General features: G+C 35.9%; 1 protein-coding gene across 1 annotated transcript in view; it reads left to right on the top strand.

Moving 5' to 3' along the window:
• The window catches only part of NPAS3 (neuronal PAS domain protein 3), an 855,986-nt gene that overhangs the window by 435,840 nt on the left and 405,986 nt on the right, over nucleotides 1-14,160 (top strand). The window contains 1 exon segment of the mRNA XM_012647885.1: nucleotides 1,276-1,358. Coding sequence (XP_012503339.1) covers nucleotides 1,276-1,358 — 83 coding nt within the window.

Raw genomic sequence — 14,160 nt, 5'->3', positions numbered from 1 at the left:
GACATTGCAGACACTAAGTCACAATTGTAGGGGTAAACTAACTCCCTACTTTTACACACCACAATAATCATAAATACATTTATATTAAAATCCCTGCTAAGCTATGGATCCAACTGACCAATTTAGTAACTGAAATGAAACAGAATTATCCCATTAGCATTTTGCTGGAATTTTTTTGTCAGCTAGCTGAAAATGTTTTTAGAAGTAAGAAAGTAGGGGATTTTTATTTTATTTTCAGTTAGTAATATCTGGGCTTTAGGGAACAATCGTTTGTAATAAAATTTTCAAGAAAATCGCAAAAACACAGGGAATTGTTGGAAATATAGAAAAGAACTGAATATTTTCTTTCATAGATCACTGTAAAGCGAGCAGATTTTTCTGATGTTTGAAAACTTAAATACCTAGAAGAACAGGTTTAAGAGCAAATTGGCACTGTATGTTAAAAGAAAAATTGTAAGGAGATGACCCCCAGTTCTGGATTCCACAAATATCACGCATCAAGCCCACTTTTGTTAGGGATTATTGGGGTTCCTTGGGTGGCAGGTGCCTACAGGAAAAGCATGTGGGGTATGCCAAGAAGAAAAATGATTGACTCTAAGTTAGCAAGAGAACAAAAATGTTCAGGAACTCGAGATAAGAAACAATAACTGACCCGGTGAGGCACGTGCCGGCCAAGGGTTCCCCTGGGCTTCAGCTGGTCCGTGTGAATATGCAGTAAATACGAAATCCAGCCACCTCGGACACCTAATGCTAGTGCAAACAGTCATTAATGAGACTCTCTTATCTAATATGTTGTGTTATTAAATTGTTAGAAAGTTATTGCATTAGAAAATAGAAAAAATGTGTTTTTCTAGCACAGAGCATATGAAAAGTTTAGGGTTTTTTTCTGGAGGGAAAAACACAGTATGCAGCTGCTTGAAAATATCAATACCTTACTTTTAAGAAAAACAGCGTACTAATTTATTTTAAAGGAATCTGAGCGTTCATGTTTTTACTCCAATATAGGAAAAACAATCCAAAAGACTTTAACAAAGTCTGAATGTGTTTTTTTAATGTGTCTAAGCAATTGACATTCTGAATTGAAAATTCGACCTAGGCTGTGCTTATGCTCAGACAACTCGGAACCAAAGTTATACTGGGCAGTGTTTCAGATCTCACTGCTGTGCTAATTCGGTGGACATGCAATTCAAGAGAAATTAAGCTGAAGGTGTGAAATCAGAGCTCCAACTTAATTTTTCTTTCTTTCTTTTTTTCTTTCTTTCTTTTTCTTTTAAGTTATAGGTGCACAACGAAGGAGAAGCCCCAGTGCACTAGCCATTGAAGTATTTGAAGCACATTTGGGAAGTCACATTTTGCAGGTACCTTTAAAACGAAAAGAAGCTTGCTTATATTTTACCAAAAGCATACATATGTTTAGTCTTTTTAAAATAATTTTTTAAAAATTTCAGCTGTGTTTTTGTTGTCATGTAATCTTGGAATTCTGAAATTCTTATGAATTTATTTTTTTCTTTTTAGAATGCCATCCCTTGAGAGAATATTAATGAGAAAGGGAGGGCAAGTATTATTCGTGCTGTAATAATTTAGATGGATTGCACTATTTAGTTGATGCGCAATGTGTAATACCTGGCTGTTCCCAGAATGATTGTGTGTGTGCTGTATTTGTAAGTGGTTATATGTGTGTGTCTTCGGAGCTATATATTGTTTTCGGAAGAGCTAAGTTTTGTTGTGAAAGTACTGTGACATTTTTACGTGTCGCCAAATTTCAGTTCTTTGCTTGAGTTTGTATTTGTAAGTGCTTCTGATCTCAATGTTTGCCTCCCCAAATTAGAAAATTTCTCAGGGTGAAATTTTAAAATATGTCTTTAAGTGAAAGGAGACAGATAATAATTGATTTTTCCAATGAATTTCATGACAAATAAATGTGAAGGTTGATAGGACGGACCTGTAGTTATTTAGCCCTAGAGAAAATTCATCCCAAACTCAGCATCTTGCTTATTCGAAACTTTAAGACTTTCTCAGCAATGCCACACATTTGCCTTCAACCACGGACGATTGTTCTATATTGTTCCTGCTTTCAGGGTAAATGTTGCCATCGCCAAACTTTCTTTTAACTATGGAAGATATATTTTTTACGTGGAATTAGAGAAGCAGACACATTTGGGATATTTAGGCAGCTTATTGTATTTGGAAAAGGTGGTTATATTTTTCTTAAACCTTGGGGTAAAATAAAGGTAAACTCCAGATTCCTGTTCATTTTAGACTTCCTAAAAATGGCCAGTATGGTGCTTTCATTTTCTAGATAATCAAAAGCAGTACTGAATCTAGCATATTAGTCCCAAAGTATGTACCTTTGGGAAACTGGCACCAGATTCTCCCTAAAAAATTAGCTCATGGCCAAATCCCAGTGGTTCTCCAAAGCAGTTTCTTTTCTGGCAGTTTCAGAATCACCCAACACTTGTTCAAAGGCTGCATTGTTGGGCCTTAACCTCTGCATCTGCTAAATTAGAGTTTATAGGGAATTTGTGGTTTTTACCAGGAATTTGTGGTTTTTAACAACCTTTTGAGATAATTTTGATGTTCCAGCAGGCCTGAGATATCACAATTCACATTTACAAATTTAAGGTCCTGAAGAGTCTTTGTTTATTTTTGTTTAATCTTATTTTTCATTTTTCCATTAATATCTGTTAACATATTATAGAACTGATGTTTCTAGAAACATACCTTGAGAGTTGCTATTCTAATGTGTACATAAAATTTTGACTTACCTTTGCAATAGTAACCTAGGATTAGTTTCAAGGATACAGAAGGGATCATGTTTTTATTTCCTTTTCTCCTGTACAAACTTTGTTCAGCATCTTTGTTACAAGTTTTGTATGGGCCATGACAGACGTATTGTTAGATTCTGGTGTCATTCAGGACTACTCCTATTTATATTTTGAAGCGGTTGGTGCCTAACAGTTATTAATGAAAAAAAAATGGTTTGAAAAGTAGCCCTAGATTATTATCTTCTGAATTCTTTCTGGAAATCATGAGTCCAGAGTCCTATGGAAAAGGTGACTTAGGAGCTGCAAGAATTTAAACTGACACAAAACTTAGAAGTTTGAATTGAACATAATCTCAGTATAAAAATATAATGTAGAATGACTGTCCCAAATGCTAATTCAACATTATACTTTGTTGAGAGAGTAGAGTGTCTAGAGTGAGGCTGTGTGCTCATCTCCATTTTGGGTTGGTCACACTCTACTCAGACACCACACTTAAAGGAAACATAGACAGCTGGATGCCACGTGGAGTAGTATAACCACACTGGTGAGTGACCTGGAAATCATGTTACATGGAGAGTGGCAAAGGGCCAGGAGAAGTTTAGTTTGGAAAACATCTGACTTAAAAGGAACATTGATGCCCTCTTTATATATTTCAAGGCCTCATGACAAAAAAAAAAGAATATATTCTGTGTGGCTTAAGAGTATGGAAAAAAGATAAATAGGTACAAATTGAAAAGAAAAAAAAATTACCTTCATACAAGAAAACTGCCAAAAAGAGCTGGCCACATTTAGAACATGTTCACAGCTATTGGCTTTCAGGGGAAGTGTAGGTGGCTTGGTAGGGATGCTTGCAATGTCAAGTATCTAGCTGGGCATGGTGGCTCATGCCTGTATTCTCAGCACTTTAGGAGGCCAAGGCAGGAGGATCACTTGAGGCCTGGAGCTTGAGACCAGCCTAGACAACATAGGGAAATTCCATCTCTTAAAAAAAAAAAATTTAGCTGGTGTGGTAGTGTGTACCTATAGTCCTAGCTACTTGGGAGGCTCAGGTGGATGGATCACTTGAGCCCAAGAGTTTGAGGTTACAGTGAGCAATGACCATGCCACTGCACTCCAGCCTGGGTGACAGAGTGAGGCCTTATCTTGTAACAACAACAGCAACAAAAAAGGTGAGGCATCCAAGCGTGTTTGTACTATATAATCTTGTAATTGCCATAGAAACTAAAACTTCTTATATCATTTGATTTTAACACCAATGGTTATAAAGTGGAAGAACTATATAGTACTTTAAATACTAGAATTGTAGGCAAGAAGGGTTGTGAAGTAGTAATAACAAGAAGAGCCTCCACTAAGCTATCTAATTAGTTGTTTTGCCTAATTATCAGGGAAACCCTTGAGCCTATGTCTTTACCACATTCAGCAGTATCTCAGTGTTCTGCAAGGACAAGATGGCTTCTGCATTTTGTTTCATGAGGCTCCATAGTAGAGTCCTGAAGATTCATGAAGACTGGGATGAATTTTTCCTTCCCTTCCTTCCTTCTTACTCTTCCTTCACTTGATAAAGACCTGTGTGGTCAACAAGGTATAGGTGTGGGCTCTCACTTCACAGTTTATAGTCATCCAAAGTTTCACGTACTTAGTAAGAACACCGAATTCACTGTCCGTGGCTGTTGTCTTAGACTAGCTTGCAATCACTGGGGGAAAGAGGTTTTCTAGATTGCTTACTAGTCATCTGATGATCCTATTACCTGAGAGAAGTTGAAAGGGATATTCTTTTAAATAGCCAACTTGATAGAAGATAAGCAGTTGGAAACCTGGGTCTGGTTCCTTTAGAGCGCTATTGAGGCTAGGGCTGAAAGCAGGGCTGGAAATTACTGATCACTGGTATTTAGATGTAAAGTTCAAATCAAGCAATGGGATACAGACCATAGAAAAGATGCAGAACAAAGAGAAGGTTCAGGAGAGGCAACCGTGGGGCATGTCATCATTTAAGAGGACAATAGAAGAAAGATGAGAAGGGAGTAGACAGGAAGGAAGAGAAAACCACAGGATTTTTATTTTGCCAGAGGATGGAGTATTAATAATGTCAAGGTAGCTGAGGATAAATCCTTGAGTAGAACAAATACTGAAGAGATATCATAGGTTTTGTCAATTGAAACAGTTACAGTAAAGTGTTAGGTACAGAAGAAAAGTAGATGGAAAAATAACCTATTGGCCAATTATATGCTCTTTAGCAATCAGCCTTTTTTAAAATCAATGTCTTGGGGTCATGTCTGTATTAAGGATTGGTTTTCATTATTGCTAATGGATAAATGTCATTCCACACTATGGATGTACCATAATTTAACCATTTTCTTGCTATTGGGTATTTTGATGATATCTAAAAGTTTACATTTCTAAGCAAATACCAACTGGGGTGTGTGTATATCAATTATGAAAACTTAGTCTGGATGGATTTTAGCTTAAAATTACTGAATTTTTACTATGTACCAAGTTTTGTGTATTGTGCTAATTAAGTTCTCTTCTTTGTATCATCAGATGCTCACAATATGTACCTATGAGATAGGTGCTATGATTAGGTACGTCTTAAAATTAAATGAACTGAGACTTAATAAGCTTGAATAACTCAATCTCTCATGTCTGTTTAGGTAATAAGAGTTGAATTTGAACCCAGGATGCTAACACTAGATTATAATACTTCCCAAGAAATGATAAGGGCATTTTAAAAGACACTGGTAATAGGAGGGAAGAATGAAGACATTTATAGTTGGAGTAAACAGGATTAGGGAACTGACTGAGTTTGGAAGGTGAAGTAGAGGTTAGTTCTGAATACCAGTATGGAGTTCAGGAAATATCTGCGGCTTCAGTGCACCAGGCACCAAGCTCTCCTGCTCCCTGTGCTCCCAGGATTGTTCCACTGAAGCACATGCTAAGCACTCCTTGATGCAGAGGGTTTAGGGGTAGGGAGCGAGGACGGGCTTCTTAATTTTTGATGTACCCATTCTCTGACTGTAATATGTGTTTTTGCTGTGTACATTTAATTAGCCATATAGTCTCTTAGGAAAAATAAGAAAATTCAGTTGGGATCACTGAAAATTTGACACTTTTCCACTGAAAGGGAAAAAAATTAAACTTAATTGGAGATTCTATCAATGTAAAATCAATTCTTCCTAAACCAAATTCCAATACCAATATTGGATCTAATGATTAAATACCGGTGCATGTAGACAGGGCCAAGGCCCAGACTGGATATTATGAAACCGTGAGGCTGCCAATCACACAGCAGCCTCACTACTGACTGTGACAAGTATGATAGTCCCAGTGAACCTGTATCTGTTTCAGGCATGAATTTTAGGACAGAGGCATCTTCTGCAGGAGAGTCGAGAGTTCGAGGGATGTCAGCCTTGCAACTACAGGGCTGTGAAATGTACCTCCTGGGCTTGAGTCAAGGGATTATAGTTCACTATATTTTTCTTTGACTTTTATAAATTAGATGAGGAATGGGAAGGCAAGGGGTTAATATTGGGAACTGTACATTTTGTGGCAAGCTAAGTAAAAATCCAAACACTTTCGGAGTTCATTATGTGGGATCTTTCCTGAATATAGTACGTGTGATTAAGCACAAATTTGGTTCCTGCTTTAAAAGTTCTCTTAGGGCATTGTGTTCCCACTTCAGGATTTCCTTAATATGAGAAAGTATGAGTGGCATTTATTTTTACTTTTCCATTTTAGGGACCAGATAGAATATTCGTATTTTACCTTATCAAAGTGAACAAAACACGAAATGGTTTTGTAAGGTACAAATACTATCTTTGTAAGTCAAAAAATTAACTACTGGAATGATTTTCCCCTTAGGTGCCAGATTTATGAATGGAGTGCTGTAATTATTTGTATGCCCTTACAGAAGGATTTAAGTTTTTTTCATTCTGTAAATAATGCTTATATAATTGTTACATAGAGTTGCAATATTGTGTTTTGCATACTCCATAGTAATGCTGCTTTACTCACCTCACAGGTGTTGAAACAAACAAATCAAACCTAATACATGAAAATTTTTAAGGTTTATGTTTGTATTCATTGTCAGCACATTACATTGAACTGTATAGAGATAGACATTTTATTATTGACATTGTATAATATACTTAAAACATGATTAAAGGACAGTCTTTATCCATAACTCATTTTGGATCATAAAAGAAATAACATTTTGTGAATTATATGAATATAATCATAAGTACCCACATGTTTGTACATAAATGACACAGAAATGCATTTATTATTTAAATTAAGTCATGAGAGAACAAAAAAGAATATTCTGTAAGAAATGCCCTAAAACACAGAGGTAAGTGTGGAAGTGTGGTATCCATGTGTCAGTGTTATGCTTGGCCATATTACACGAACCCTTCTATATTTATGACATTGACCTTGCATTATTTCTGTTCATAAAGGAATTTTTGCATTGCTCTTAGAACATTCAGGCACCAGCCTGAAAGAGAATCCCACAGGCAGACTCTTTGTAGGGAGACCAAGAGAGAACCTCCAAGAATATTCTAAGATTATAATAGCTAAGGTTCTCTGGGAGTGGAAAAAAGGCCGGGTAATGTGGTCGCATGATTGCCTATGTTCCCCACCATATTAGAGATAATTGTTTTTGCAAAGATCATTTATTAGTAGGAAACTCTCTTGTATAAGACACAGATAGGGTCTGTGGTAATGACCTTAGCAGAACAGTTTCATTAAGGTACTGTTTTCTAAAAATGGTAGAGAAGGGAGCTCAACTATAGTTATATTTTACTTATTAGGCAACGTAATCAAAGATTTGTGTGAACAAAATGGATGACATCATAGACCAGTGAACTGTCAGATATCATTTATGTGGTTTTTTCCCCTCTAATACGTTCACCCATGGAATATGGGGTAGAGTTATGCCTCAAATAAAAGAAAAGCCTGTATTTTACAGAGGCCATTGTGGATCAGATGTAGAAGAAAATCAGGTCAAGATTTACATTTAAATTTCTACTTTTCTATTGTTAATCACATTTTGAAGATTGGTTAAGAGCATATGCTGGAATCATGGTTAGTTGGCCCATGTATTATTTTGGTGCTGCAGAGATAGTAGAGAACATACAGGTCCTCTACCAGAAATTTTAAAAAAATATGTGGTTGATGTAATAAGGAAAACAAAAAGTAAATAGTCTCTTCTTTGTGTCTTTGTTATTATTCAAGTATTTCTAGCCACAGTTCCACTCCAGTCTCTGAGACCCAGCCAATTGTAGAAAACTAAACAAAATATTCTGATAGAGAAAATATACTGGAGGTATAGGCAAAAGGAGCTACTGTGACAATGTTGGGTTGTGGGTGAAGTGTTGGGTTGTGGGTGTGGGGTTGTGGCCAAATCTGCTATCTTGGACATTTCCTTTAATCTCATTTAGCAAAAGAAAATAAAGGGTCAACTAGTACAATTGAAACATCTGGGCAAAGGAAAGTGAATATACCTAAAACAGCTCAAAAGCTGACTAATACAAAGATACACACCGTTATTTATTAAGATGCTTTTGCATTTGCTGGTAATGCTTTCAAAAGACTTCTGTGAAGGAGAGTGATAACTTCGAGTCTACTTTCTACCTTATTGATGAGTTAGAATTTCACCCTCATTTATTTTACTGGAACTTATAAGTATAAATGAAATGATTATCTCTAGGAAGTTACATGTTCTTATTCCTGATGGCTTTTGTTGTTAAAGCTGTATCCTCTAGACATCAATGCTAAAATAAAATAAAATGATTTCAAATAATAGAAGCATTCTGAATTAATTCCTTTAGCTGAGATAGAGGAAGGAGAAAAAGATGAGTGACCCTATAGTCTCCCTATGATCTAGAATGGTAAGAAAATGTAAAACTAAATATAGAAAAAGAGAAAGTTAGTGAATATATTTGCATATGCAAATTAGCTTAATTGATACTGCTTGCCTCTACAGGGATTTTTCATTACAAACTGGAGTGCTACATTGTTCAGCTCATATTGAGTAATTTAGTAACTAATGAGACCAGTTTGCACTAATTTGCATATGATAAATGAGCTTAATTGCAGTAAATAACTTGGAGGCATAATTACTTAATTTTCCTGTGTTGCACGGCTTTTAAGTTCACGTATGAACAACTCAAGATAATTTTGCATATTTAAATTAGTTGCTTTTAAATTTTCTTGAACAAAAAAAAGGAATACACCTTATCAATTGAGCTATAAAACAATCAAAAGTAAGGATTGTAGTATTTTTATTTGAAAAGAAAGAATGGAAAAGAAAAGCAGAAATTTCTTAAGTCTGTTGTTCACCTCTCCTATGTCCTTACCTCAAATAAGGTATCGGTATTGGCATTTAGGAAAATGTTTTTAACGTTGAAAGTTAATTCACAATTTCTATTCGTAACTGACTTGGGTTTAAACTGAAATATGTATACAAATGAATCATAACTTTTGCAATAGGGTTTATAAAAGAGATGTGACATGTCCAATATCTAATTTGGCAAACTAATATGGAAGTAGTCAGTTGGATCTACCTGCACTATGCATTTTGTCTAAGTTGCCGAGCTTTAATGAAGTAGGCATTCCTCTGACTCCAGCATTTATTTTCTATCTAGGTTAATGTTTTACACTTACAAAATTGGTTTCGTTGAAGAATCTCAGTGTAGTTTGCGAAGAATTATCTCATTGGTCTTTACATTATCTCAAGAATGTATGTTTTATCAAAATCTCCATTCTCAAAATTGAAAAACTGGAGTGTGCGGAGTTTGATGAAAAATCATTATTTCCCTATATTTTATTACCTTAGAATTTACTTTGGAGTAAAAAGTATAATTCACTATTCAAAATTAACTTATTAGGCTGTATAGAATCATATTTATGATTTTGAGAAAATACTGTATAGTTGTGAAAGTTTAAAACATGTCATTTAAACAGTCATTGCTGTTTTAACTCGTACATAAAAAGAGAAGAGGACATTAGAGCTATTCATATGCCACAATCTGAAAAACTAACTCATGAAACTTTTATCTGAAAAGCTCAAATCTCACTAAATTCAACATAAGCTTCTTTTCAGAGGTGGGCCAGAACAAGTACTAATAATATTAGCATATTCAAGATGTAAAATTCAAGTCCTTCCTATAATAGGTTCTCAGGAAATACCTGGTGAATAAAAGAATGAACAAATAAATCCTACCAGTCAAAGGCACAGATAACCTCAGAACCAGAGCCTTGTCTCACCTCTGTGTTCCAAGCTCCGTTTTAATCCACATCCCCTAGACATAGGAGAGAGTATGGCAAATTCATTAAGTGCATGGATTTTGGCATCCAGCCAATTTGAGTTTACATCCCAACTTGCTCATTTATTAACTGTATAGATCTAGAATGGTCTCTTCCCTTTCTAAGCCTCAGTTTCTTCATCTTTAGAATGGAGAGAACTATAGTGCAAGTTTTCCTAGCAGGCATGTTGTAGGACTGAATGAGTTAGTGTAATTAAAAATGCTTAGTACAGAACCTGGCATATAGAACACGTTTGAGAAACATCTGCTAGTATTTCTGTCTGAGTGTTGGGTAGTCCAGAATAACACACAGGTTTTGAAGAAAAATGTTAATGCTTGTTAGGGGTATTATCAATGCAGGAATACAGGAATATTGTCAATAAAATCCTCTCAGGTTAGAAGCAGGATAAATAATTTTCATTGAACACAACATAAATTGTTTACATTAATTGTATTTATGTTTTATAGTATAAATTCAGGGTAAAAAATTTAAAATTTGGTAATAACAATGTATTTTTACCTTCAGAATGAAAATCCTTCGCTTAAAAATCAAAGAGGCTGTTAAAATACTCTCATTAGCAATTTAGAAGCATCTGGAAAAAGTAGAGTTTGTAAACATACTCCAGAATCAATGTTTCCTTTAGACTTAAGTGTGATGCACCATTACTCTTCTTATCATATTGTATAACCTCAACTTAGAGAAATGGAAATAAACAGTCAGAAGTCAGAAGAACTGGAAGAACTAGTCATCAACCATTGCTATCAATTAAAATTATGTTGGTGAAACATTTTAATGCACATGTGATTCTCCTCGTGCATGTTACACAAAATCCATCATCTGCCACGCCAACAAGGGCACCTTTCCACATCAAGATCAGAAGGGAGAACTTCTCAGAAGGATTTTCGTAATGGCATATTGCTATGGCAGATGCATATCCCACTGGGTTTTTATGTACCTTGCTAACTTGGATTTGTGGGGTAAAAATATGTCATCATTCACTGAGAAATAACGTGAGAAGTCTGGGTGAGGAGATAGGGTTTGAGGGAACTATTATTTTGGAGGAAAGCTGTGGTATTTGGTCACTTGACTGAAACTAGTGCTAATTGTAAATGAGGACTTTCTAGTTGCAAAGTTAATTACCTCAGGTGGCCAGGATCTAGAAAAATGAGACAATAAATCTGAAAGTACTAAGCTTCAGTTCAGTAAATATTTACTGAGTGCCTAATTTGCATCAGAGACTGAGGAAAATAGTGGGAGACAAAAATGGGTCATAGTTTTGCCTCTCAGCATTCTTACTGTGAGTGGAAGAGATCAATAAGAAAACAGACCAACACGGTTCAATGAAACAGACTAGTGGCTATTGGATCACTTATATCTGGATTTGAATCCCTACTCTTAGTTATGTAGATCTGGGCAATTTATTTAAACTCTCTAAGCCTCAGTTTCCTTAACTCTAAATGGAGATGGTAGCAATTCTTACCTCTTGGAATGCTGCAAGAATTAGATGAGATACTACACATAGTATTAGATAATCTACTACACACAAGTTCACAGTGAGCACTCAAGAAAAATTGACTGTGACAGAGACTGAATCCTCAAAGCAACAGGAGGGAATCAGATCACCAAGCCTCAGGCCAGTCACTTCTTGTGGCCACAGACTTATACAGTTCATCCCCTTCTCCAACCACACACACACACACACACACACACACACACACACACACACCCATTTAAGTTTGGTGTTCACATGGGTCCCTGTGGGAATAGTTTGAGAGTCCTAGTCTCTTAGCATAGCCATACATGGTAGAGACTGGGAGAGGAAACAAAAGCAGCAATTTCATTGTGATCAGGAAGGTTTTGTTTGGGGCATGCTAATATAAAGACTGTTTGCAAGGTATGGGAACATATCTTTAATTCTTACTTAGGCACTAAGGGTGGCCAAATTATTTGGAGATTAAAGTAGAACAGAAAGATAATTATTCTACAGATTGAGCATCCTTAATCTGAAAATCTGATATCACATTCTTCAAAATCCAAATCTTTTTGAATGCCAACATGACCATAAATGGAAAATTGCACACTTAATCTCATGGGATAGGTCAGAGTCAAAATGCAGTCGAAACTTTGTTTCATGCGCAAAATTATTAAAAATAGTTTGTAAAATTATCTTCAGGCTATGTGTATAAGATATACATGAAACATAAATGAATTTTGTGTTTAGACTTGGGTCCCATTCCTAAGGCATCTCATTTTGTATATGCAAATATTCCAAAATCTGAAACACTTCTAGTCCCAAGCATTTTGCATAAGGGATACTCAACCTATATCAATTTTCAAACTTGACAGAAAATCATAAGGTGTTGCATCAAATGAGAATTTGTATAACTTTATTTCTTATACCTCTGTGGTGATATAGAATAGATATTTGCAAATCTGTGCCAGATTATGGTGATTTTCTTGGCTTTAGAATAGTCCTTGGTGGCAGCGGACATCATGTTGTTACCAGCATCGGCTAGGAATGATGTGGAGCAGGGTGACACCAGCTGACAATCATTTATAGTCCAAAACTGACCCAAAACTCGGCCAGTGTGGCCAGGGCTGCCTTCCTATCTCAGTCTTCAGAACTTTGTAAGCCTTTTGGGTTCATCTGGGTTTGAGGAAAGATGGTGGGTGGGGTGGTAATGTGCATTGTTTCTCAAACTAAGCTGACTGCAGACACCTGTGAACATTCTAGACTGGTGGTATTCTGCAAAACATACTTGGCGGAAAGTGGCTTAGGAGAACCAAATCAAAGTTATTTTAAGATATTAAAATCTCTAAATATAATAAGAGCCAAACTGAACACATAATCGAACGATTATACTATAATGTCAATGTATAATCTACTTCTCTAGCTTTTTAAAGACAGAAAGATTCCTATAGAAGAATCTTTCATAAGTAGTTGTCCCTTTGTGTGTGTGAGGGGGGGGTGTCAAATACCTCTTTTTGTTAAACTACACAAAGTGGGAATAATGTGTTGAAAATCAAGAAATATAGACAAGTAAAAAGAAAGAAATTAAAAATCAAACATTTGACTTTCTATAAATCAGCCAAAATAAAATTGTGATCCTTGTCTCTTGAAAACAGTTGTGGAATGAGCAGCTGATTTCAAGATGAGTCTTCCCATGTACTTCCTGGCTGATACATGGTTGCAGATGGTTTTCTGAGCCTGACCCTATAACCGTTAAAGACCACAGAAAATCAAGACCTATTGGCTCCTCCTGGGGGAAGGGTGCTGCAGGGCTTGCTAGTATGTTCCATCGTCATCGTCTCTGGACTGCAGGCATGAACCTATGGGCCAGCTGAGGAGCTGGGTCAGATGTCCCTGGTCAGTCAGTCTCCAGCTGTTTTTATTACTGTCTGCTAGTTCCTGGTGAATATCACTTCTCAGACACTTGCCAATTCAGGATCTGATGATTTATGATTGCAAGGTAAGGAATCCATGGGACGGTGCTATTTTGTGACAGTGTAATGGAATACTGCCTAAGAAAAGAAAATGTCATGCCATTTTGCTTTACCTCTGTTGGGAAAAATAAACATTTGGGGAAATTAGTGAAATTATTCTAAAATTTGTTGTTCTGGATGAATAGAATGTGTAACTAATGGTTGGATTACCCACAGAGAAAGAGCCTACTCAAATTCCCATGAGGCTAGATAACTGCTGCAGGAAATTGTGAGGTCAGAGCAACTCTTTCCCTCATTTCTAAAGATATTAAAAAAAAAAATGCAAGGGACCCTTTAGGCCACCAGAAAAATGCCCTCTAAAATAATACACTGTTATACTTCATTTTAGGTTGATACAATGTTTTAGTAAATTTCATCTGGTATAGAGATTAGGCCAAGGGTAGAATTGACCTAAAGAAACAGAAAATTCTTTCTTTTTCCTTTCTATCTTTTCTTTGTAAGTGGGAAGTCTGTGAGTTCTACACAAATACAAAGGCAAATGATAATATCAATGACTATTTTAATTGCATCTTTAATCCATAAGGATAGTTCAATGACATTTTAAATTATACTTTTAGAATTGTAGTCACATAGGAGATAAAACTCAGTAACT

Source organism: Propithecus coquereli, unplaced genomic scaffold (assembly GCF_000956105.1).
Source record: "Propithecus coquereli isolate 6110/MARCELLA unplaced genomic scaffold, Pcoq_1.0 Scaffold273, whole genome shotgun sequence".
Taxonomy (NCBI): Eukaryota; Metazoa; Chordata; class Mammalia; order Primates; family Indriidae; genus Propithecus; species Propithecus coquereli.
The sequence above is the reverse complement of the archived record's forward strand: the minus strand, read 5'-3'. Positions and strand labels throughout refer to the sequence as shown.